At 40.8% G+C, this 27,200-nt stretch overlaps 2 protein-coding genes across 3 annotated transcripts in view; one reads left to right on the top strand and one right to left on the bottom strand.

The window, feature by feature from the left end:
- Positions 1–11,511, top strand: part of aven (apoptosis, caspase activation inhibitor) — an 86,384-nt gene extending 74,873 nt beyond the window's left edge. The window contains exons 3-6 of the mRNA XM_078563244.1: positions 2,827–2,897; positions 8,329–8,424; positions 10,196–10,553; positions 11,054–11,511. Of these exons, the coding sequence (XP_078419370.1) occupies positions 2,827–2,897; positions 8,329–8,424; positions 10,196–10,553; positions 11,054–11,166 (638 nt within the window). The 3' untranslated portion in view covers positions 11,167–11,511. The remainder of the gene's footprint in view (positions 1–2,826; positions 2,898–8,328; positions 8,425–10,195; positions 10,554–11,053) is intronic.
- A 346-nt stretch (positions 11,512–11,857) lies between these two features.
- LOC144693381 (ryanodine receptor 3-like) overlaps positions 11,858–27,200 on the bottom strand; it is a 337,370-nt gene continuing 322,027 nt past the window's right edge. For both annotated transcript variants that reach the window (XM_078563242.1, XM_078563241.1), the window contains 7 exons: positions 26,501–26,647; positions 23,989–24,123; positions 20,144–20,300; positions 18,831–18,895; positions 18,345–18,445; positions 17,529–17,580; positions 11,858–12,685 (listed from right to left, as the gene is read on the bottom strand). In XM_078563242.1, the coding sequence (XP_078419368.1) occupies positions 12,590–12,685; positions 17,529–17,580; positions 18,345–18,445; positions 18,831–18,895; positions 20,144–20,300; positions 23,989–24,123; positions 26,501–26,647 (753 nt within the window). In that variant the 3' untranslated portion in view covers positions 11,858–12,589. The remainder of the gene's footprint in view (positions 12,686–17,528; positions 17,581–18,344; positions 18,446–18,830; positions 18,896–20,143; positions 20,301–23,988; positions 24,124–26,500; positions 26,648–27,200) is intronic.

Raw genomic sequence — 27,200 nt, forward strand, 5'->3', positions numbered from 1 at the left:
AGAAAAGATCAGGGCACATCAGGAGAAACCTCACATGCACTGATCAACATGGAATGATCTAGGAAAAGGGAACGAAAACAAAAACCATTTAAGAAACAAGTAGATGTGGCGAGTATGAAAATATTTACTCTGGATGAATAAAGTGGTGACCCGCATCTATATGAGTTTTGTGAGATTAAAGTACTTTTTCTATTCTCATATGCATATTTTAGAACATAAATCAATTGTTTTAGTTAAATATAGAATGTTAAATTGATTCCAGGCATGACTTTCTTTTTTTAAAGAAAGCTCATCAGTATAAATTCCTGGAAATTCCTTATTTTAATCCTTTCCATTCTTTAAAGGAGGTAATTGATACAGCATTACCTGCTTTTTGTTTAAAGTCTGTTCCCCATAGCCGCTACTCTGGTCCCACTTTAAAATTCTCATTAAATTGCCTCTTTACAATGAATCGTACTCCATTGTTTGCTTACAAATAGGTGTGCTGATTTTCTTAACGTTGGTAGTACACTACAATCTCACCGAAGAGAGATTTTCATATCTGAGCCTGGATAGTGAGTATTGCTGTACTGTTTACTGTGTTAACATAACCAAGCTCATGCTGCTCGAAATCAGATGACATGGACAGCATCACCAGCCAATGTGACTGTACTGCCTCACAAAATGGATGAACTAAGCATTGATGGGAGATGAAATATGATGCCTCTCTGGTTTAGATATTTAAGCGCCACATCATTAGGTCATTTTGTGACCTGACCTATCGGCATAATAGAGCATCTTCTCCTTTGTGAAAGAGCACAGATGTGAAATACTGGCTGGTGAATTTGCACATCACTTGCAATTAAAAAGCAATTAATATATTTTATGTTGTTGTCCTTCAGACTCTTGAATACTGAGCCAGCTTCTGGCATTTAAACTTCTAAACCTGGCAGCATACTGGGGGAACAAGCTTATCGCAGCCCTGCAAAATTGCTGCTGAGATAAAGGAGCTGTACTTGGCAATGTAAGTGCCAAAAGCTGGTGCACAGACACCAGTCCCCGGGAATCTGATTAAAACAGTGCCATAAGAAAGCTGCATTGAGAACAGGATGTATAGTTGAACATTCTGCTACTACGTTATAATGTTCCAGACTCTCTCTCGTACTTGGGAGAGCAGGAACTTGGGGAACAGAAATCATTTGGAATGGAGTTTGAAGGCCACTTGGGGTTATTAGTGGGTATTGTGTGGGAATGTAGTTACTGTTTATCCATCTTCTTCCTGCTCCCCCCAAAAAATTGCAATGGTGGGGTGTGGGCAGGCAGCGAGGTTGGAGAGAAGAAGAATGGCTGTTGTTCATTATTTTCAAATATACATCCAATTGAAACGTGTACATGGCTCATTAGCTTTCTCCTGTGAAAGTTATGACTGTTCTGAGTGCTCTGAAGTGGTGTTAATGCTTTTCACTATTTCATAACCTCATGTTGATTCCATTTGCATTGTTGATGCCTTAAAATTTAATGCAATTCTCAAATCTTGCCATCTGAGGCTGCAGAGGTGGCAGAAGAATAAATGTCACAATTGAAAAATTGCATTTTAAATTCTAATAAACTCCCATGACAAACGCAGATTAAAACTGACTCTCTGCCATTTAATTAATGGCTATTCTGAACTTTTCAACATTAACCACTGTCTAAATTTGAAAATGTTTCAATCTGCATGATGATTTAGAATTAATGCTGTTCATATATCGAAAGAGCAAGCAGGCAAATTAAATGAATAATCAGCCTGGTCTGTTTAATTTTTTAAACAGAAGAAATATATATAGCAGTTGAGTACTAACTTGGCACTCTCACTGGGGAATCAGGTTATCGGTTCAAGTCCAAAACCAGAGACTTGAGTACATAATTTAGGCTGAAATTTCAGCTCAGTATTGAGCGAGTTCTGCATTGCCAGGTGTGTGATGTCCTTTGGATGAGATGTTAAACTGAGACCCTATCTGCTCTCTCAGGTGAATGTCAAAGGTCCTGTGGGAATTTTCCCTGTACCCTGGTCAATAATTCCACCTCAATCAACAGCACTCGAATTGATTATCTATTCATTCATCTCACTGCTGTTTGTTGGTCCTTGCTGTGAACAAATTGACTGTGTGTTTGCCTGCACTACAATAGTGATTAAACGTCAAGAGAACTTCATTAGCTGTGAAGCACTTTAGGACACCTTGAAGATGCGAAAAGTACTAGATAAAATGCAAGTTTTTTTGTTTCCTTTCTGCATAAGCTATTCTGAATCTTTCCATCAGAATGTATTGGCGTTCTTACTGGGCCAAATAAAATTGTTTATAATCTTTCAATATGAACCTTTGTGACAACGACATTATCGGATAATACGATTTATATCATTTATATTAATTTATATATTTTGTAGTTTTGAATGCATTATACTATTCTGTAGTGTTACGTGAGATCAGTAATTCTGTTATTCTTATGTGGAATAGCAAAAATATCATGGCACGTGACTTCTGATTGCATGCACTGTTAAAAGAGAAGAAAGACTTGCATTTGTATAGCACCTTTCACAACCTCAGGCTGTCCCAAAGTGCTTACGGCCAATAATATTTCTGAAGTGTAGTCATTGTGTGTAAGAAACGCAGCTGCCAATTCGTGCATGATAAGCTCCCACAGACAGCAACGTGATAATTTTCCAGGTAATCTGGTTTTTAATGATGTTGAAGAATCTCTCTTTAATGGATATTATACCATTGGCATGAAACATTTTTATGAATGGAAAGTTAACTGGACACTTGTCAGACTTCAGTGCAAATAAATTAATTTTGTGTCTCAAACCAGGTGATTCATTTGCACAGTTCCGTTTTGCTGAAGAAAAGGAATGGGAAGCAGAGGCTCCTTCCAGTAAACAGGTACATTTTTGCAAACTTGTCCAATAGAATTAATATGTTTTAGATTTTTAGCCTATTATAAATTACAGCACAAGGGGAGCACGTTTGACACATTGTGTATGTGCAACACCACTTTAGAAATATATACTCTAAAATCCCATTTCCTTTCCCTTTCTCGTATACAAAAAAAGATTCGATAAATACCAACATGCATTCAAATTATGACCCTACTTAGTTTTTATCCTAAATAAACACGCAGGTTGCATTTAAGTCTTGCTCTGCCATTTTACACACTCTCAAATTTTGAGCTATATCTTCCATTTTGGCGAAATAGGTTTGTGGTATAAACCTGGGGCTAACTATAAATCTTTTGAGCTTTACCTCACAGAAAGATAAGAAAGACAAATTATTTTTGCTTGCTTTCCCGCCCCCCCGTATGGCACTGCTTTCTGAAAATTTGGACCTGATGACAGGATGTAGCTCAACATGAGACAGATTTGATCAGCCCATGTTGTAGTGCAGAAATGTTTGTGTATGGGAGCCTTTATGGCACTTCAAAGGCTTGACTATTTTCAAATTATTCATCAGATTTTTGTTCCAGTCCCTAACGCAGCAATACTGAAACTAATGGCAGTATTCCTACTGCTACCTTGGCAGCGGTTGGTTAAGGGAGACCAGCAAGATTGAACCAGGGACCATTCTGTCTTTGTGTGCCTGAGCTAACCACATACTGAGCAACTGAAGAACTCGTGCTTAATTTACCTGTTCCCATTATGTAATTTTCCTCTGCTGCAGTGATGAGCAGTATTAATGCAGGTTATTTGGAAGTATCAAGGAGCCTATTATTGATGCATCAAGCTTTGGCATAGAATGCGGTTATCTTTACATTGAGCAAGCAGAGGTCAGTTCTGAAATGTTGCCCTTCCTTCTCCCTTTTTCTTCACCTTTGGTAAATTGGGAGCTCAGAATTTAAATCAGAGGTGGGTTTGTCCTTTATTGTTAGATGTTTATGCATGGCAAATGCTATATTTACTAGTAATGTGACAATGTTAAAGGTACATACCTTACATTTCAAAAAGGAGAATAGTGGCATTCCCTTCAGCTAAGTACAATCCCTCTGGTTTCAAAAGGGTGAAGGATGGGATATTTAATTTCTTAGATGTGAAATGAACTGATTTTTACACTTTGTAGAGACAATGTTGAAAGCAGTTGACGTGGATCGTCTGCCGAATCGCCAGCAGCACCTCCTCGGTGGAATTTATTTCAGGCTGTCCCTGGGTGGCTAAAGGTCAGCTTGAGGTCGATGCTGCCCAGTAGGATGGAGAGAAGTTAACATGTTCCCTGCACCGTAAGGGAAGGTGGTTGTAGGTGTCCAACCACAGTTTTAGCTTGTTTGTGTAGATGTTTCCTAGCTTTATTGGGTTTAATCCAAATTTCGGAATTACGTCTTTTAGATGTCGTCACCTGCAAAATCAGAAGCTTCTTAAATATCAGGCAGAATATACTGTGTAGGATTTGGAAAGATGCAGAGAGGCTGAAAAGGACAGCTCTTAGAAATGTAATAATGTCCATTTTACAGCAGGGGGTGGGTGGTGGGAGATGCGGTACTCATTTCATGCTGAAAGTTCGCCACCCAGCACATTGGAGTGAGCTGTTCGATAGCCAATCAGCCTGTGCCCATTACATATGCAAATTAAGAATCCCAGCACTCATTTGCCAAGACACTGTAGGGAACTAGTTGCAAATGGCCATCATGTCCTGTGTGTGCTGGCATTTGGAGGGACCACCAGAGATCACAACCAAAAGTAAGTTTAATTTTTTTTGACTTTATTCTGGAGCTCCACATTAAAACTATTCTGCTGGTCGCTGCCTCTCCCCGCCACACCACTCCCTCCAGATTGCCGAACCCCTGTGCACTTCTCTGGGGCCCTCAGCTTTGTCTGAATCTGCTGATCTTGTTGGCACCTGTGTGAACAGCCTCTGAGGCCGCAGATGGTGCTCATTGTTCACTGTGCTATCCTAATGAGGCTGGCAACCAATTTAGCCTGGTTCTCCCGCCAGTTTCATTAGGCACACGATGCATCGGGATGATGCCCCATTTCGGGTGCGATCCAATTGTAGGCCCAAGGGTTTCTCATGGCATTCTTGTTTGACTGCTTGGCTTCTCTTTGGTTGTCAAATTTGGAGGGTAACAAGTTAAGAAAGACAATTTCCTGTCAAGCTTTGATGACAAGCAATCAGAGATACAACCTGCTCCTTTTACCAATAAAAAAAACTATAAAAACAATGAAATAAAAATGATGTTTATTCTAAAGCATTAACATCTAGCAAATACATTCTTTAATTAAAAGTTAATCACTGGACAAACACAACCGACTCCTTTTCTTTTAAGATTGACAGCTATTCAGGAAAAATGTGACATTGCTGTTCTGTCTTTCATTTTGACGATGGGCAGGGTGCAATTGTTTACAACTTGATAGACTATATCCAGGGACTTAAAAAGTAATTTGACAAACGTGCACATGTGGAAAGAGTTATAGCAATGTATCTGAGCATGCTGCAGACCTATGCTCAAGTCTGTGTAAGCTTGAGTATATATTAAGGAATTCAGAAGTTGGTGCTCTCCTGTGTAATCTATTATCTCCTGTAAACACTTTAGTTGAGTTTATATAATGAAATCTTTTGAACTGTAGCGTCATTATCGCACAGAAAGAGCCCATTTGGCCCATTGAGTCCGTACTGGCTCTCTGTAGAACAAACCCATCAGTCCCATTCTCCTGCTGTATTTGTGGTCTTAAAAGTATCATGAAAATATAATAACTTTCATAATATTATTGTGATTTATTGTAAAGGTAGGTTAATAGTGGGGTTTGGATTAGTTTCTCTGTGTGGGTGTGTGTGTGATGGATTTAATTGAATTGAGGATAGCTGCTCTGGAGCTTTTGAGTTATTTTAAAGGGAAGCTAGGTTTGAAATGCGTAAACATGGCTGAAGTTTTAGAATGTAAGAAACATTTGCATTTTTAGATGAATTGGGTTAGTTTGAATTTCAAAGAGATGGTAAGATGTTACACCTAGCTGTAAGAAGCTAAGCCAAACAGTGTGTTTATTTTTCCCAAAGGTTACTAATAATATATTATGAGAAAAGTAAAGTTGCAAAGACATATTGGAACAATGGAATTTACATTAAAAAGGGAGAAACATATATAAAGGAGATGAGGTTATGTGTAAAGGGGAAGGAATTCTAAGATCTAACACAAGTGTGAAAAGCCTGCAGCCTCAATGCATCAAGTTGCTGTCTACAGGAACTGAAGCTAAGAAGCTCACTGTGAATATCACTGTCCAGGGTATTGTGTACTTTGCCTGGGTCTGTTGAAATTTATTTGTTTTTACTGTTGCCTTAATGGAGGTGTAACTGGGAGTCAGATTAATTAGTCATTATAGTAGTAATTTATAGACCTATGTATGTGCTTAAAATCTTTTCTTTGATTAATAAATGTTTAATTTTGCTTTGTAAAAAACCTCTAAGCTTCGGTGGACTTATTACTACTGAATTCAAGGTACACATCTCAAAATAAAATACAAATTGCAAAACATTGTGGCAGCTGTTTCACGTTTCACTCTGGGATTTGAGCAGCTCAGTATTTACCATTCACTGTGCCATAACAGAAGTTTTATATTTTCACTACGCTATCATATGATGGTTTACAGAAATCATACAAAAGAAAAATAGAAATACTTATATTAACTGAAAATCACAAAATATCAGAATTCACCCTTGAACTGACAAACTTTAAGGTAAGTCTAGGACAAGAAAGGCCATGAGAGAATTGAGTTCTATAATCTGATGACTCCTGTAACATTGTTTACCACCCTGTTTCCCTCCAGTCCAATTTGCTTAGTTTCTTGTGAAGGCTGATGTCACATGTTGGGATATGGTTCCAGAAACAGCCAAAGTTTTTGTATCTAGGCTGTGTGCAGAACGAGACAATTCTGGTTTTAGCCTGACTGAGCCTTCTGGTGATATCCACATGTGGACTTTCCAGGAAGGCCCATTAATCTCAGCAGTTGGGTTTTCACAATAGAATCCTGATTACTGCCCTGACTGAGAGCTTACCATGCACGTATCCCAGGCACTCCCTGAGCTGGACTACTGCACCTCATGTTATATTTACCCACAGAATCCATTTGGTGGACATAGTAGTGTTTTAAATTCTGGTATTTAAGTTGATTACAAATGCCAACCTATCTTGCCTATGGGCTGGTTTTCCCTCATGAAGCGGACAGTTCTTGTCAGGAAATTTCCCAACTCGCCAAACCTGCCTGAGTTTAAAGGACCCCTAATAAACCTAATTTTTGCTCTGGGAGGCGGGAGTGAAATAGATCCAGGCCCGCCGATACTGGAAGTAGGTCATAGGCTGCCCTGGAGGTGGGTGAGTCCCGAGGCGGCCTAGGCAGAAGTCCCATCTTGGTTCTCTGGAATTTTATCCCAGTTGTTTTAGAAGCTGTTAAAAGCTAATGCTTTTATTGGTCTGGGCTCTCCGCCAAGTCTCATTATGCATGCTTGGCTGTGAACTCAGACCAATAGAAGTATGAGCTCAGCATGGGGTTCTGTTTTGACAACTGAAGTGAATTTTTTGACTTTGCTTGACTGACATCTTTAAGTGGTTATAAGCGGTTCTTCCTGTGATCTCTTTGGTCAATGTCTTAATATTTATTTGGACAAGATTGAGAGGTGTGAAGTGTTTGAAGCCTCTGTTATTGACACTTTAATGGTCTGTCTGATTGACACTTTTATGGGGTTGTACAAACAGCAGTTTTTTCTCAGAAGATTTGTGAATGAGCTTTCTTCTTTCAGCAGTTCCACACTTGCTGATGTTATTATGTGGCTCATTGGTTATATACATAATGCATACTGAAGAGTGCATGGAAGGGGCATGAGTTGCAGTGGGGGCATGGGAGGGGCATGGGTAAGACCTTTTGAACTTACCTTTCAAAACGTTCTCAAATCCTGACTATGGTTAATTACTCCTCTGAGGGCCATAAACCATGAGTCATGGAGAAGCTGGCCCAACTCCACAAAATTTGCAGGGGCTGCTAGGAGATGCCTACCCTGGTAAAGGAGCTGGCCAGGTGAGGAGTGCAGCACCCTTATTCTGTGTCACTGAAAATTGGGTGTGGGGGGGTGTGCGTAGGGAATAGGGTCGGGAATCCCGGAATTGGGTCCCGCCTGCCACCTTTAAAAAGCTCCAGAGTCGTACTGACTCTGTAGAAATCTGGGCCTATTCTTAATATGTTCAAAATTAAAGGACACCTGGTTTCAACTGGAAAACAATATTGTACCGCTTCTCTCATAGAGCCAAATTTAATTTCTATTCAAATAAAGCTTTGGAAATATTGTAATGCTTATTTACTCCCTGCTTGGTTAGTTATGGTGCTGTTGTGCATTTCAGATATCACCCTTGTTTGTGGACTGCCAATCCCTGGCTCAGACCCTTCAGGAACTCCCACTCTACCTTAGACTGAATGTGGAAGCGGAGTTGGTACAGGTAGGATTCCTTTATTAAACCTGCCCACGAGGCAGAAAGGTTTACTGAGAAATTTTGCTGGTAGCCAGATTTCAAACATTTAAGTCTGTTGCTAGGAGATGCTCAAACACAGTGATAAATGTCCTCCCCAGCCATCCCTTCCCATAGGAGATACTCAAGCACAGTGATAAATGTCCTCCCCAACCATCCCTTCCCACAAGCAATGAAGCTGAATTGAGTAACTCAGCCATATGATAAGATAGAACTTGCATTTCATTGCTCTGTGGGGCTGTGTGTTCAAATGGTGCAAGAGAAATATTTGTATTTAGTTGAATAGTTAGTTTTATGATGCTTTATTGCTATATGGAGCTTCACAAAATGCTGTTGAATTGGCTGAATACTGTGAAAATCCAAATGGATAACAAAGCTCATGAGCTTAGTTTTTGTGTATCTGATGGTGTGAAGCTGAATGGTTTGTACCTTTCAGTTTATGTCTGAATTTATGGTTGGAAAATAAATTAATTGTAATTAGATAATTGATGGAAAATTATGGAATATTGCAGCACAAAAGGCACTATCCAATTAATTGTACCCCCCCTGCTCTTTTCCCCGTAGCCTGCTAAATGTTTCCTCATCAAGTTTTTATCCGGTTCCCTTTTGAAAGTGACGATTGAACCTACTTCCACCATTCCAGATCATCATATCTCAGTGTGTAATTTTTTTTCCTCATGTTGCCTATGGCTCTTTTGTAAATTACCTTGAATCTGTGTTTTCTGGCTCCTGACCCTTCTACTGCAAACAGTTTTACTTGTTTACTCTATCATAAACACTTCACGATTTTGAACATCTGTTCTTCTTAACCTCGTCTGTTCTGAAGAGAATGTTCCAAGCTTCTCTCGTTTTCCACATAACCAAAGCCCTACTCCATTGTTACCATTCTAGTAAATCTCCTCTGCACCCCCTCCAAGGCCTCGACATCCTTCCCAAAGCGTGGTGTGCAGAATTGGCCACAATATTCCAGCCGGGACCTAGTCTTTTATAGAGGTTTGGCATGACTACTCGCTTTTGCGCTCTAAGCTTCTGTTTATAAAGTCATGGATCCCATGTGCCATGTCAATACCCTCCTCAGCTTGTCATGCCAGCTTCAAAGAATATGTGCATGCACGCTCCCCGGTCTCTCTGTTCCTGCCGTATTACCCTCATCAAACCTCTCCATTACTTTTATCAGAGAGCTTTAGGCAAACATGATTCACCTTTAACAAATCTGTGCTGGATTTTGTTTAGTAACCCACATTTTTTTCCAGCGCCAGTTAATTTTGTGCCGTATTATTGGCTCAAAGTCTCCCCCCCAACTGGTGCTGGCTGACTCCCCTTTTTTGAACAGGGATGTAACATTTGTAATCCTCCAGTCCTCTGCCACCACCCCCATATGTAAAGAAGATTGAAAGATTGTTGGCAAGAGTCTCCAAATTGCCCACCCTTCCTTCTCTCAGCACTCCGGGATGTCTCCCGCCTGGCCCAGGTAACTCCTGCACTTGTAAGTTCTCCCAACGTTTTAAGTATCTCCTCCCTTAGTTAAGGCGGTTGGAATGTGAAGAATGAAGGAAACATTTATAAGTGAAAAATATTTGAATCTCAAGAATAAAAGCTTGGGAAATTGCAGTCCTCCAACACTTTATATGTAGATCTTTTTCACATTTCTAAGTTGTTCACAAACTAATACTTACTTATTCACATTGGCAAATTCAGTCCGTGCAGTTAACTTTAATTTTTTTGTATCCTTCCCATTTAGATAACATCCCCTGCTGAACTACCACAGGTGACACTGAAGAGTGTGCATGATGGTCCAAGCAAATTTAGCCAATTTAGAGCTCAAGCAACAGGTCCCTCTGGAGCTGTGCATACCATCCCAGGCAGCTCTGTGCCTCAGGATCCAGGCAAACATACCTTCAACCTCACGCTCACCCCTGTGACACAAGCACCCAAGGGTGGTCCTCCGGCACCGCAGCAAACACCAGACAAGCTAGACGAGGAGCTGGATTTTTTACTTCAACTAGAAACGCCTGTTGGCAAAAGTAATGATGTTTCCTTAAAGGGAACTCAGGATGTAGAAGCTCTCTGTGATTCTGAAACAGCAAATACTTCAACCGGTAAGAGGAATCATTCATTTGAAGCTTTTTTTTTTGTTTTAAGTGCTGGGAATAACTGACGTTGACCTTCTAGTAAAGAAGCATTAATTTCTTCTGTTTGAATATACATAAATGGTATATTTGTATCCAATTTAGTATGTTTTCTACAGCACTTGCTAATATGCTAAATTACATTAACTAATTTAATGTAACATGACTCAATACATCTTAGATATAGACAAATCGTCATTGTTAGATTTTATGAAGTTAGAGTTGCTTCCTCCTGACATAAATTGAATTTATGAAGAAACACCTAGTTTAAGTACAATTTTACCACTTTACAGTTACAACTGTCCTTTTCTTTGAGTGAGCTGTTACTTGGCACATACTTAATAGTGCATGTTAATCTCAACATGGAGGTCAGGTCGCCTGTATATTGCCAGTGAGCACTGAAGCTAGTTTGTATTTAATATGTGCACCTCTTGTTGCAGTCACATTATTATTTCTTTGCTGTTAAACAGACTCGTCTGGTGCCAAAGTGATAGATAATACAAATTCACAACCAGCAGAAACAGCGAAGAAGCTTGACCCTGAGGACGAACTGGAAGATTGGTTAGATAGCATGATATCGTAATATCGCCATTACAGTCTTGCAGGTATATGAATGAGGACTAAAAATACATTGACCCTAAACACAACAGTGGCATCGTCTTTTCTGCACACAGCATGCAGTGGAACAAGAGCGGCTACAGTATGTATTTCAACAGTGTTCCATGGCTGGAGTGTTAGAGAAATGTTAATAAATGTGTCTAAACAGTATATATCAGGGTTTATGCTTACACCTCGCTTGTGAAATTCTGGTTGAATGGCTTAGGTTCAGCAACAAAATTCTAATTCTAGTTGTATGTAAAAGGGGATTGCAGAGACAAGATGTAATGAAAACTGTAAAATCCATGAATAAAATGACCTGTTGCTGAGAGTTTTATTTGGTTCTTTTTTCGTGTAAAGTGTTATGTTAGACATTAAGCAAGCTGTTCATTTTAAGAGCTTTGTTGTGCCGCTGTAAAATAACTCTGGTGCATTTCAGGTTATCATAATTAAGGTAGATTTTAATAAATATATATTTTTTTAAACATAGCCCAGTTTCAGCAACCTTGAGTCTATTTTCACCTCAATGGCCAAATATTTTCCTTTCCATTCCATCCCATCCAATGTTGATGCTGTGCCTTTGAACCAATAGCGGCAGCTACAGAGCAAATTGTAGAATGATGTGCTGTCAGTGGTCATTTTCAGAAAAAAAAATCAGATATGATCTTGTAAAAAGGTACATTATTGAATTTCATTTGCTTTATTTCAAAACTGTGCATCACATCGCAAACAGTCAGCACTGACCAGATCATTGCTCTTAAATGCTGAATGATTTGAAATTGAAGCTTTTAGGTTGTGATTACTTTTCGTTTGAAGGAAAGGGGTACAAGGAAGCACACAGCCAATGCACAAGTAATATTTAAGTATTACCGAATTTCACAAAATTAAATGTCATATCCAGCAACAACTTTATAAATTATCAGCTCAGCTGCTGCTGTGACAAGCACAATGAGATCAAGCTTAAGGTCATACATACAATAAGACTTAACATTGTGAACAAAGAGAACACATTCTAAGATAGCTTTTCTGAAGAGCATGAACTAGAAAACAGAACATACATATTGTTGCATAGCTTGGCTACAGGTAAGGCACATTTTTTCCCAATGTTTTCTTGCTGTTTGTAACCCTTGCTTCGCTGTGGATCCATCTATTCACTTAATCAAGTGCCACAGAAAAAGGTTAACTTAAAATATCTTCATAACACTTCCAATTCTGATGCATATTACGGTTTGGGTACTTAAAAGCTGAATGTCACTGCGTTTTAAGACAGTTGCATTTTCAACACCATTTCACATTTATTCTCATTTTGTCTCGGAATAGTAAATACCCGCTCACTCGATTTTTTTTCTCTCTCCGTTGTATACTCATGCCAAGTTCCATGTGTAGGTTAATTCAAGAAACGTTTTCATTTAGCCAAGCTGATCTTCATACTGTTTGCGGAAACAGTCTCCAGCAGGGAAAAAATCCCAGCAGCGCTCTTGATACATCTTCCATACAAAAGACTCCTTAAATTGATGGACAGAAAGTTATAATCAAAATTATTTTATGCATATGGGCATAGATAAACAATTTTGTACTGTTTTACCTTGCCCTTTCATTCCCTTGGCTCTCAGTGGCAGCAGTGTTGATACTGAGTGAGTCAGAAGCATCATCCCGCTCCAGAATTGGGGACATAATCTGGACCAGCGGTGGGGAACATTTTTCTTATCATAGGGCATTCACACATCGATAAAATCACACATAAAGATAAACAGTGTAGGTGGAGCCTTAGTACATAAACCTGCATTGGCAATGCGTAATCTGCTGTTTTGAGCCCTTCCCACAGAACAGCAACTATAGTCAAAGACTATGGCTGGAATTTTCCAGACCCTCACACCAGCAGCATCTTCCGGTCCCGCCGATGTGAGTGAAGATTTCAATGGCTCGCTGGCCCTGCCGCAGGGTAACCGGGCAATGTTTCTCAGCATTCCTGGTGTCATTCTTTTGTTTAAATTAGATGGCAAGTTTCCCAATCCAAAAGTCTAACACTGTCCTAAAGTTCACCCAGGACTTTAGTCGTTTTCATGCACCATTCGTGGTCAGTTACAGAGACAACCGGGCAGGCATGCTGTCATAATATGATGGATTTGTACAGACCTCACTAAAAGTAGCGCCTGAGACAACAACAGCAATAAACAAAGTCATTCAGGCAATAGAAAGATCTAGTACTGTATTCAGACTCTCCACAAAACATCTGAGCTCATCTTAATTTTTAGAAATCTTGCTGTGGGCTGGAAGAACTTGAGAAATGGGCTGGATCCGGCCCACAGGCCACAGGCTCCCCACCCCTCAGCTAGACTGATCCTTCCATGCAGTACTGAGGGCGTGCTGTATTGTCTTTTGGATGAGATATTAAACAAGGGTTCAAATCACACCACAGCAGCTGGTGGAATTTAATTTCAGTTAAGAAATCTGGAATTGTCTCAGTAATGATGACCATAAAACTCTCATCGATTGTTGTAAAAACCCAACAGATTCACTAATGCCCTTTAGGGATGGAAATCTATCCTTACCCAGTCTGGCCTACGTGTGACTCAAAATCCACAGCAACGTGGTTGACTCTTAACTGCCCTCTGAAATGGCCTAGCAAGCCACTCGGTTCAAGGGCAATTAGGGTATGGGCAACAAATGCTGGTCTTGCCAGTGACACCCACATCCCATGAAAGAATAAAGAAAATCTGTCTATCCCAGTGGAAGCAAAAGATCCCATGGCACTATATGAAGAGCAGGAGAGTTCACCTGCTGCCCTGGCCAACATTTATCGCTTCTGCTGATGTTAGTTAAGGGATATCGGTTATTTATCTCATTGCTGTTGTGGGACCTTGCTGTGTGTAAAATGACTACTCTGTTTTCCTATATTTCAAAATAAGCGATTGCAGTGTCTTGGGAGACTTTGAGGAAATGAGGGGCACAATATAAGTTATATTTGAAAATAAAATTAGGTTATTGAGTGTTTCCCACTCTTGAGCTACACTCTTGCAGCATTACAATGTACTCTGCATTTAGAGTTTGTACTTTGTGTTACATCAGAATTTCCGATGTACCATGCCCACGATTCATGCACCCCTCCCAATATAGGCTATAGTTACAAAAAGGACTCTATTGTACAAACATGGGTAATATTGATTAGAAACTTGCATGTTGTTCAGCCATAGGGCTATTACAATTGGTCTTCACTTGACAGCTGTTAACTGATACTTCACAGCAAAAATTCTGACCAATTCCCCTAGACTTATAGATTTGGACATCTATATCTATGGGCAGGATTTGTGGGTCATCGGGTGGGCGTGGTGGGCTGGCCCGGGAAACGGCCCCCGGCCGCAAATGGCACGCTGATAAACTCAGCGCTACCGGGGCGGGGGTAGGAGGGGGGCGGGGGCAGGGGCAGGAGGAGGGCGGGCGCTGAGGTCAGCACAGGTGCGAGGGAGCACACAATGAAAACTCCCTGAGGAGGTATTCTAAACCAATGAATAACATTGTTAAAATTCCAGAAAAAAGTCGGATTCACTCAACATGTAGATTTGAAAAATTCTGCCCCAAAATTTTTATTTCCTTCAGTTTAATTATGGAAACCTCATCCCGCCCGTGGATGAGGTTTCCTCAAAAATCCAAAGGCCACCTGGCTAATTCGCCCACCCGCTAACTGTAACGTTGGACAGACAGCGAACAATACAGGTTAATTACTTGATTAATGACCTTAATAGGTTTCTCGCGCGCGCCCGCTGACCGAAATATCACATGAGTACGCGATGACATCAGGACGCTCGCCTGACGTCATCGCGCGCTATTTCACGCTTGGGCGGTTCAGGCACGCGCCCACACGCTGAGTGGAAAATTCTGCGGTTATGTCTATACATTCAGAGATGTTCTGTTGGATCAAGGCTAAGATCGGCTAAATCTGGATAAAATTGATGCAATAGAAGCTGTAATCCAATGTCATAACTCGGATAATGTAATCTTTTGTTACTCATCCATACCTCTAGACTTGACTATTCTTATGCACTCTTGGCCAGCCTCCCACTTTCTAACCTTATTAAACTTAAAGTCATCCAAAATTCTGCTGCCCATGTCTCAACTCGCACCAAGTCCATTCGCCCATCACCTCTTTGCTCACTGATATACATTGTCTCCAGGTTAAAGAATGCCTTGATTTTAAAGCTCGCACCCTTGTTTCCCAATCCTTCCATGGTCTCAACCTACCTATAATCTCCTTCAACCCTACACCCCTTTGAGATATCTGTGCTCCCCTAATTCTGGCGTCCTGAGTGTCCCAAATTTAATCGCTCCACCATTGGAGGCTGTGCCCTAAACTCTGGAATTCCCTCCTTCCATCTCTCTTCCTCCCTTTCCTCCTTTAAGATGCTCCTTAAAACCAACCTCTTTGACCAAGCTTATGGTCATCTGCCCCAATATCTCCTTAGCAGCGTGGTGTCAAATTTTATTTGTTAATCTGTGTCTGGGATGTTTTATTATGTTAAATGCACTATTTCAATAAATGTTGGTAACATAAACCAGGATGCAGGAAAACTCTCCTCATTACTCTAGCTATCTTTTGATAAATATGGCATTGTGGTTCTGGAGAAATGGCAGGTGAAGGTGGTGGTATGGTTGCTGTGATGTGTGAATGAAGAAAGATCTAGAGGCCTTCTTCATTTTGCACTGAAAGACATCTTTCACACAGCACAAACCCTCTTAACCATTCCCTCAAGCTCTGTTGACTGTGTTTTGGTACTCAGTTGAGATTAGTCCCAAGCTAAAAATTAACTGGTGTTGAGTCCTGGAGCTTCATAAGAGGTCAAAGTAGGAAACATATTAATGTCACAACGTAAAGTTCTTCTAGAAATTTCTTAGCATATGTTTTTCCTAGAACAAACCAACATTGGCCAAGTTTTTGTGGAAAGCATGTTCATATTTAAAGAATGATGGAGAACATTTCAAGGTAGGTAAATACATAATCTAACTCACTCACACGGACCATAAAGTTGGTCTGGAAAATAGGAGCACTAGCTGAGGGAGAGAAAGGCACACTGCCGAATATAGGAAGAACATAAATAGAAGCAGGAACAGCCATACAGCCCCTCAAACCTACAATGATATTCAATAAGATCAGAGCTAAACTTCCATGCCAACTCCACTTTCCCGCCCTATTCCTCGATTCCATTAGTGTCCAAAAATTTTTCGATCTCAGTCTTGAATATTATGAGCATCCACAACCCTGCGGATTACAGAATTCCAAAAATACAACCCTGAGTAAATCTTCTCGTCTCTATCTATGTGGCTGACCCCTTATCCTGAGATTTTGATCCTCTCGTTCTAGACTCTTTAACCAGGGGAAACAACCTCTCAGCACCTACCCTATCAAGCCTCTAAGAATTTTATATGCTTCAAATGAGACTCCCTCTCATTCTTCTGAACACCAGAGAACATAGGTCCAGTCTAAATCTCTCCTCATAGGACATCCGTCTGATCCCAAAAATCAATCTAGCGAACCTTTGCTGCACACCTCAGTGTCAGGTATATCCTCCTTTAGGTAAGGAGACCAAAACTACACAATACCCCAGGTGTGGCCTTACCAAACCCCAACATCATTGTAGCAAATTTCTTATTCTAACTAAGCCTTTATTACAAAGGAATTGGAGAATAACACAGCATTTGCCTTGCTAATTGCTTGCTGTACCTGCATATATAATTCTATGATTCATATACAAGGACATCTGAATCCCTTTGAATAAAAATATTTACCAGTCTCTCGCCTTTCAAGAAACATCCTCCTTTCCATTCTTTATACCAAAATGGATAATTTTGTACTTCCGCACATTACACTCCATCTGCCGTGTTCTTGCATAATTACTCAACCAGAAACAGTCCCTTCCAAATCTCTTTGCAACTTTTATATCTTCTTCACAGCTTACTTCACCTTCTAGTTTTGTACCATAAGCAAACTTGCATATATTAGACTTGGTCCCCTCAGCTAAGCCATTGATATAGATTGTAAAGAGCTGCAGACTGATCCTCGCGGCACTCCACCAGTTGCACCCTCAAAAACCTCAAGAGGTGCATCAAACTCGATTCCCTTTTGTAAAACCGTGTTGATTCTGCCTAATCATACTGTGATTTTCCAGGAGCCCTGTTATCACATCCTCAACAACGGATTCTAGTTTTATGTCCTGTACCTCCATTGCGATCAATGAATGCTAATGCTGAAAAGCATTACGGTACATAAAGCTAACCTTCCTCTGCTTGATTGAACAGGAAACAAAAATATTCATTACAATTATTTTGATTCATGTTCAACATCTTGCTACTTACCTGACCTGTGTGTTCAGTTTCATCTTTATTTATGAGGTACATCATGAAGAACCTGAGAGACAGAAATCACTTGTAAATTACAATTAAATTTGCATCTGCTTCCCTGCCAAATTATTTTTGGACGTTGTAATTACTCAATATGAAAGAAATGTTTTGTGTCAGAGATTTTTTTTCTTATCTGTGAGAACCCAGGGCTGGAATCTCAGCGTATACAGATTGCTACTCAGTACTTTAATATTTTGTGATTATGAAAATCATCATCTTCTATGCAGATGCAGGGTGTTCTCAAAGCAGGCAATGACAGTTTATACCTGGGATGGTGCCCAGTTACATCGCACCTGTTTAGCCTGGAAGCAGAATCTTCTCAAGGACTGGGAGCAAGTGTTGTTTACATCCAGTCCTGGCAATGTTAGGGAATGGAGCGCGACAATCAGGATGATCTCTTTGGACCAAATTCCTCCCAGCTCCATCTCTGTTGCCACCAGTGTGCACAAAGAAGGCAGATAGTGAAATCTGTTGCACAGCAAAAGGATGCCTTGCTTCCAGTAGCCACTTGCAAAGCTACTGGGTGCTATCAGCCTTTCCTGAAAAGGAACTGATTTTATATAAAAATATATGCTTTGGCCAAACCGGCAGACTCTCCTCTCTGTTACCTTGCAAATTCCTCCCCTAATTTCCTTTTTATTCCTTAACCATATTCCAGTAGTGAATGGAAGACTAAAGCCAACCTCAGCCTGAATGATCTTTATATAATGATCTTTATATAAATTTCACATAAATGGTTCACACAAACAGGACAAACTGATTGATACTCACAGGTAGTTTGCAAGGTTGTGCTCTTGTAGTGTATGTACCTCAAAACCATGTGGTATAGTGTCAAAGTAATCATTGCCGATTCCACAAATAAAGCATTTGGTCTGGGATTCAATGAAAGAACAATCCATTTGAAACATTGTCTTAGCTCCTTTCTGACATGAATAATACTTCACATTTCTTCAGCTATTGAGGAAACTATAGTTGTTTGGTGGTTATATAACACATCTGTATAATACCACTTCTTGTGTCAGTACCATGTTAATGTGGAATAGCGAGCAAATTTATCAATGCCCATCAAACTGCTACCTTCACCACAGCAGAGAGAAGAAAATAGTGGGGTGGGGTGCGAGGGACACACTTAGGGAATCTTACTCCTAATAACACTGAGATTGAGACCTTTAGTCTAGAAATAGTAGAAAATGGGAACCAACATTAATTCAAATGAAAAGGTACGAATGTAAGATAGTATTTATAAAAGAAACGCACCTCCATGTCTTCTCGCACTTGCTCCTGTTGGTCTCTCAGCTCACCAAAAGCATCAATAATCAAACCTAAGTAGCAGAAAATAATAGCGTGAGCAATATTTGAGCAGCTTACACTTTCCATTACATTGCCGCTAACATCTTGCTCACACATGTATTTGTGTGTGCTGGTACATCAGCAACATTTTATAGCCCAAAGTTTTTCCAAATCTTAATGCCAATAGACTGATGCAGAATTTTTTTTTGCATAAAACCTAGGATTTTTCAACCATGATTTTAAAGCTTTCCTCCCCTGTAATACATTATCCAATACGCATGTCCCAGGACAAATGTCAGGAAAGATCAGTGTAACAAGCATTTTAATTAAAATATTTTCTCCATCGTAATTACATGATGAGTCAGAACACTGATTCATTTGTTTGTTCACATACACTGGGATACATCTGTACTTCTTGTACTATTTTAAAATTTTATTCAATTGCCGATATACATACTGCTTTTAGCAGATTTCACTAGACTGGCATTGTTTGCATTCTTTAAGGCATAGAGTTGGTACTGAAAGGATTACAAAGTATTGATACAGCACAAAAACTGACCATTCAGCTCAACAGATCCACACTAGTGTTTACACTCCACACAAGCCCCTTGCCATCCCTCTTCATCCAACCTCATCAACACACCCTTCTAGACCTCTCTCCCGCACGTGCTCACCTATTTTCTCCTGAAATGCTCCTATGCTGTTCAACTCACTACTCCTTGTGGTAGCAAGTTCCACAGTGGAACCACGCTGGGTAAAGGAACTTTTTTTGAATTCCCTATTGGATTAATGATTGACTATCTTATATGGGCTGTAGTTCTGGTTTTGCCCGCAAATGGAAACACTATGGGCTGAATAATAAGGTGGTGAGGGGGTGGGTGGGGGTGGAGGGGGCGGAAGGCTGGCACCCTCCCCTCCCACACCCCCCTGCCTCCAAATCCCTCCAGAACCAAAGTCAGCTTGTGAAGCCAACCACTCCACGCTGGCTTGCTATGCAGCCATAATGCACTACGTGTGAGCTAAACAAGGGTTGAGTGGGACTTTATTACACCTTTCCCGTTGCTTCTATAGAGACCAGAACTGTTTACAATTCTCCAAGTGCGGTCTAACCAAGGGTGCATTTAGTGGGTACTGGAAAATCAAAAAAAATGTGATGGAAACCGATTGCATGTTTCTCAGAAATTCAACAGTGAAGAGTGAATAGCACTAAATCTTTTGGATGAAAGAATTTATTGGAAATAAATTCCACCTCAAAATTTTCTTGTGGTAAGAAAACATACCCTGAATAATGGCTAGCAGGATGACAATGACAAAGAAGAAGAATGTGATATCAAAGATAATCCGATACATTTCAGAAGGATCACCGGCAGGGTCTTCAATTTCATCTCCAATGCCACCTCCAGCTCTGACACCCACATACATGTGGAACAAGTAGCACTGCAAATAAAAGAAGACAATATGTTACGTATTGTCAGAGACAGACGGTATTGTCGGAGATTGAAATGTGTTAGAAAGGCAGGAAGCATTGAATTGTGACTGGGAGGTAGAAATTGGTGAGTCATTCCTCTTTCTATCAATCGCTGCTGCTACAGCATCCGTTAAATAATTTGTTAACTAGTTAGTTGGTGTCGGCTGGCATGCTCAGTTAGCTTCACTCTTTCTGGGTTGGATATGTGGGCAATTAGCAAGTAATCCTACCCTGATTGTTATTCAGTGACCTGCTGAATAGTGGGAATGTATCAGGCCCATCAATGATGCCCCACACGTTTAATAGTTTGCTGACACTCGGTGCCTAGGTTACAACTGAGGAATTGCCAAATAAGTCAGAGGCAAAGGAAATATACCCCAAAATAAGAAACTGCATTCTGAAGGTGACAGAGGGTGAAAACCAATAAAGCTATTCAACAATGCACCAGCAATGTTTAAGTTGCAATGATTATCAGCAGAGGTAAATCCCATATGTTATTCAGCGTGGTTGTGGGAATTATAATAGTGGACTGTAAATTGATATTTAAAATGAAACAGAATTGATGAAATCAACATGATTGAAAACAGAAAATTTGGATTACAAATTATGCAATAATATCTTGCATTGATATGGCACATGGTAAAACATCACAAGTGTTTCACAGGAGTGCTATCAAACAAACTTTGCTACTGAGCCACATAAAGGGGACTTTCGGGCTGAATACAGAAAGCTGAGTCAAACAGGTTGTTTTTAAGGAGCATTTTAAAGGAGGATAAATTTGATGAAGAGGTGAATTCCAGAGCTTAGGGTCTGGAAGGCACGGCCGCTAGGGGTAGTGTGATTAAAATTGGAAATGCCAAGAAACCAGAATTGGATGAGTGCAGATATTTTAGAAGATTGCAGGGTTGGAGGAGATTATAGAGATAGGAAGGGGCGAGGCCCTGGAGGGATTTATAAAGGATGGAAATTTTAAAATGAAGCTGTTGTTTAACTGGGAGCCAATGTAGGTCAGTGAGCAGAGAGGTGGTGGAGGATTGAGACTCAGTGTAAGTTAAGGCACAGGCAGCAGAGTTTTGGATGATTTCAAGCTTAATGAGGTAGCCAAAAGTGTGTTGGAATAGTCAAACCTAGAGGTAGCAAAGACATGGATGAGGGTTTCAGCCACAGATGAGATGAGGCAGGGCAAGAACTGGCGATGTTATGAAGATGAAGGTAAGAGTTCTTAGTGATGGTGTGGACATGTGGTCAAATTGGACGCTAAGGTTGCAAACAGTCAGATTCAGTTCAAGTTTCCAGGGAGAGGGATGAAGTTGGTAGTGAGGCTCATGGCAGTGACAAAACAAAATGGTTGTGGTCTGCCCAATATTTAGCTGGAGGAAATAGCTGCTTAGTCAATACAGGATGTCGGATAAGTAGTCTAACCATTTAGAGCCAGAGGTCAAGAGAGGTGGTGATGAGGTAGAACTGGGTGTTGTCAGTGAACAAGTGGATGCTGTGTTTTAAGATGTTGTCGCCAATGGGCAGCATGTAGATGAGAAACAGGAGGGAGACTAAGGATAGATCTTTGGGAGAAACCAGAGGTGGGCATTGTGTTCCTTAGAGGAAGTTTGACCTGGTGGGTTAGGGGAAGGGAGGGAAGTGACCGTGGAAGCTCAGATGGTCTTAATAAGGAACGTTGGAGGTGAGGGTGAACCAAACAGGGGAGAAGGGTTTAGGAAGATGGCTTGCAGTAGAAGAAAGAAGCAGGGGTTTATCCTTGCATTTCAGGCCGATTCTGGAATAGGGAGCAGTTTGAGCAGATGGGGACAGGAGCCAATAGTGCTTCATGTGGTCCAGCCAGATCTGGCAGCCGATGCTTAAACCGGTTGTCCACCATATCCTTCACGTTTGTTTCCCTTGGACTTAAGGGAGCAGAGATGAGGGTTGTACCTGGGGAGTGACCAGAGTGAAAGAGAGGAATGATTTTAATGGGGACTAGATCAAAGATGAAGTTCAGGGTGTGGTTAAGCAGATCGGCAGCTGCTAAATGTTATGGTGAATGCAGGGCCAAGGCTAAATGGTTGGGATTTTAAATGTGCAGTTGTGTGTGAATTGGGGAAGAGTTTTTTCTATGAATGGAGTAGGGTTTGGGAGAAGCAGGATGTAGGTGGAGAGTGATATAAAGGAGTGATAGAGATGGCCTTATCTGTGACTGATGCAATGGAAGTGGCGAGGCCACATGATGGCAAGGTCAAGGGCATGGACATAATTATTGGTTGGGGAGGTTCACTGGAGGGTGAGATTAAGGGAGGATAGGTACAGTGAACTCAGAGGAGAGAGAACATGATGAATTAAGATGGACGTTAAAATTGCAGAGGCGGAGGGAGGGAATCTCTGACCAACTGGGCAGAGTCCACAAGGTCAGCACAATGAAGGGTGAATTTAACAGGAAGGTGGTTGGCAAGAGTCACCTCCAGTGGGCAAACTAGGTGGGGAAATCAGCAAGAGAGCAGGATGGGGTAGTTGGGGATGGTACTCATTTGCAGGCAGCAACGAGTGCCCTTCAGAGGATGCTAAGAGGGGGAAAGAGGGAATCAAACCTGCAGCAACAGTACAGGTGGGTCAAGGAATGCTGAAGGGAGGGGGGGGGGTGGGGGTAAAGATTTGGGAGGGCAGAGTACCAAGGAAGGGGAGAAATGAAAGGAGGCATAACAACAGGTAAAAGGTGTCTGGGAGAGGTAAGGACAAAAGGGGAGAAGGAAGTAGAAAAAGAAGATGGTGGGCTTAGCTCTGGAGCAGAAGTTAAAATGTGCACATGACTGGTCCCAGGGAAATTCAGGGAAGCTCTGAAGAAGGGTCAAACACACTCGAAACGTTAACTCTGTTTTTCTCTCCACAGATGCTGCTAGACCTGCTGAGTTTTTCCAGCATTTTCTGCTTTTGTTTTAGGGAAACTCAGGTTATATAGCAATTGAGCTATTGAACTGGGGCTCAGTTGGAAGCACTCCCACCTCTGACTCAGAAAGTTGGGGGTTCAAGTCCCACTCCTGGACGTGAGCAATAACATCAAAGCTGATGCTCCAGTGCAGTACTGAAGGAGTGCAGCTTGTCCAATGAGACATCAAACTCAGGCCCCATCTACCCACGTAGAAGATTTAGAAGAGGAGCAGTGGAGTTATCGCCAGTGACCTGGCCAATATTTATCCCTCCACACCATGAAAGCAGATTATCTGGTCATTGTCACATTGTTTTTTTGTGGGATCTTGCTGTGTGTAAATTGGCCACTGCATTTCCTACATTACAACAGTGACTGCACTTCAAAAATGCTTCACTGGCTGCAAACGCTTTGGGACATCCTGTGGTCATGGGAGGTGCTATATAAATGCAAGTATTTCTTTGCATAGAACACACAGTTACATGAAATAGATAAAGATATTCTTTATAATTCAAGAATGAATTAGGCTTTAGTAGCTACGTGAGGGAGACTTTTAAGAAGTGAACTCTATTATGTAGCACAAAGTGCATTATGCCAATCTGAATGTCACAAATGAGTGAACTGATGCCTGCGACACTTTGTTCTTATTATACGGGTTTAACATGCCTGGAATTGAATTTCTGTGGCACTTTCACCATAACCATGGAATGAATGTCCATTCCACAAGGTTAATAAATAAATACCGTCATCATGTCATCACATTTCATGTCTGGTTCATCTTCATCCTCACTCTTGTTGTAGAATTTGCGGAAGAAATTGAAAGCGACCACTGTGTATAGGTACACGACGACTGCCAGGAGACCAACTGTCAGTGCAAGCTGCACAAGGTAGGAAGCAAATGTCAGTCAATGCCAGTTAAGGGATATCCACTTAATCAATTCTTTCTTTATTGAATCATGTGGAAAGGCATAACCTGACAAGGCGGAACTTAAAGTATAAATTACATGGGACAATTTAAATTCTTGTTCACATATTAATTCTTCTCTGCCCGGTTTCACATTCAGATAAGTACTTCTTTTAAAAATGTCCTTTTCAGTGGTGGCTTCAGTGGTCTATCCAATGAATGATATTTAGGCTGAATGCAGACTTTGTTTTTCTGAATGTAGCTGTCCCTCCATTACATTCGCAGCAGCTCAATTTTGCAAAAGGGAGGTTTAAACAGGCGTTAAACCCCTTCATTGCAAATGAAAAAGACCTGAAGCTTGTCTCAATGGCTCTTTTCTTTTACTGCCATTACCAATATGCCGGCAGATACAATTCGGGTGTTTAATGATTACGCGTGTCCTGCCTGCCATATCGGATGCTTTGATGCACATTTTGCACCAGAATGCAGCACTGCATATGTCTGCTTCCTAACTCCAAACCCAGTTTCCCAGCAGTCTCTCTTTATAAGTGCTCTAGGCACTTAATTAAACAATGCCCTTCAACCGTGTATCTTAACAATATAATTAACATACCATCAAAGTTGTAGTCCTTGATCTTTTCAGTCTCGAAAGAAGGGATCTGAGAGATGAGCTTATAGGGTTATACAAAATAGGTGATAGCATGGAAAAGGGAAATCTGAACTATTAGTTTCAATTAAATTATGAGAGTAGGGCACTATACGCTGGCCACAGTCTTCCAATCCTCTGTAAAAATGGGGTGGTGCCAAAGAACTGAAGAGTTACAAATGTTGAATCTCTCTTCAAAAGGGGAGAGGTATGAACTCTATAACTACAGGCCAGTCAGTCTAATGCCCATATGGGTTTGTTAAAGGCATCTCATTTCTGATTGAGCGCTTTGACGAAGTAGCAGAGAGGGTACTGTGGTTGATGTTGTGTATATGGACTTTCAAAAGGTCTTTAATACATCAGAGATATTAGCAAAATTATAGCCCGTGAAATGAAAGGGGCATTAACAGAATGGAAATTAAATTGGCTAAAGGACAGAAGTCAGAGAGTGGTGGAAAACGTGCTTTTCAGACTTGAGAGAAATATACAGTGGCACCCCCAAGGGTCAGTACTGGGGTCAGTGCTTTTTCTGATATATATTAAATGATCTGGACTCGGCTATACAGAACACAATTTCAAAATTCGCAGATGGCACAAAACTCAAAGTAATGTAGAGGGAGGAGAACGGTAGCAAACTTCAGGATGATATAGACTGGTGAAATGGGCAGTAAATTGCCAGATAAAATTTATTGCAGCAACGTGAGAGGGGATGCAGTTTGCAAAAAAGAATGAGGAGAAGTAATATAAATGAAATAGTACCATTTTAAAGGGATTGAGGGAACAGAGAGAGCTGGAGGTTTACATACAGAAAGGGGACAGGACAAATTGATAAGGCTGTAAAGTCAGTTTATTTTGCCCTTGCTTTAATAAATAGAGACATAAGAGCACAAAAGCAAGAAAGTTCTGCTAAAGCTTTATTAATCACTGGTTAGGCCTCAGCTGCAGTGTCGTGTTCACTTCTGGGCACCACACATTTGGAAGGATGTCAAGGCCTTGAAGAGGGTGCAATGGAGATTTACCAAAGGTCCCAAGGATGAGGAACATCAGTTACACAGAAAGAAAGGAGAAGCTGGGATTGTTCTCCTTAGAGTAGGTAAGGTTAGGGGAAGATTTAATAGAAAGGCTCAAAATCTTGAAGGATTTTGAAAGGATAAATAAGGAGAAACTGTTTACAGTGACAGAAGGGTTGGCTTTTATACTTCCCAAGCCAGCTGAAGTATGAAACTAGACACTAATATTTTATTGAGAATAAGTTTATTCACAGAATGCAGCATTGCATATATCTGCTTCCCACCTCCAAACCCAGTGTCCTAGCAGTTTCTCTTCATAAGTGCCCTAAGTAGTTAATTCAACAATGCCATTCACTTGTGTACCTCAACAATATAATTAACATACTATTAACATTGGCAACTGGCACAATGGGCTGAATGGCCTTCTTTAATGCTGGTAGTTTCTACGATCAACAGGTTCAAACTACGGTAAATTTAAAGCTTTATACCAAGAGCTTCTTCATGCAAAGAATGATCAAAATATGGAACGGGCTTCCAGATAGAGTAGCGGAGATGAATACTCTCACATAATTTTGCAAAAATTAGATTCTGCAACAGATGGGAGTCCATTGTCCATGTTTGGACCAAATGCCTTTCTCATGTCTAACTACCTTGCGATTTGGGACAAATCAGGTTGTACAATTTGCAGTTCTCACCTGCTTGCCATTGTGAGTTACAGATGACAATATGGTACGGAGCGTCTTAAATCCCATGGCAATATCCAACAAATGGGCAGCAAAGAAAAAGTTGTTGTAGTGACCCAAAATGGACATGGTTGTGTACCAAGCCAGATATAGGAATGACTGCAAATAGAATTATGAAGCTAAGTATTAGCTGCATGAGGAACATTTACATTTTATTAACATCACTGAAATATTACAGTAATTAAGCTATTCCTGCCATTACAGTCCAGTTCTAGACGGTTTCTAGCACTATCCTGTGAGCTATTTTTAGAAACAGCATTAACCATTGCAGAACATTGTGGCAGAATCCAACCCTGACTGTACAAGTACAAATGACTTCAACCAGTGGAGAGCTTTCCCCTGATCCTGATTGACTCCAGTTTTGCTAAGATTCCTTGGTGCTAAACTCGATCAAATGCTGCCTTGATGTCAAGGGCAGTCACTCCCTTGAGTTCTGTTCTTTTGACCATGTTTGGACCAAGGCTGTAATGGGATCAGGAGCTGAGTGGCCCTGACAGAACTCAAACTGAGTATTCATGAGCAGGTTATTGATGAGTAAGTGCCACTTGATAGCACTGTTGACAGCACCTTTCATCACTTTGCTGATGATTGAGAGTAGACTGATGGGGTGGTAATTGGCCAGATTAGATTTCTCCTGCATTTTGTGGACAGG

This window comes from Cetorhinus maximus, chromosome 18 (assembly GCF_964194155.1).
Source record: "Cetorhinus maximus chromosome 18, sCetMax3.hap1.1, whole genome shotgun sequence".
NCBI classification, from domain to species: domain Eukaryota; kingdom Metazoa; phylum Chordata; class Chondrichthyes; order Lamniformes; family Cetorhinidae; genus Cetorhinus; species Cetorhinus maximus.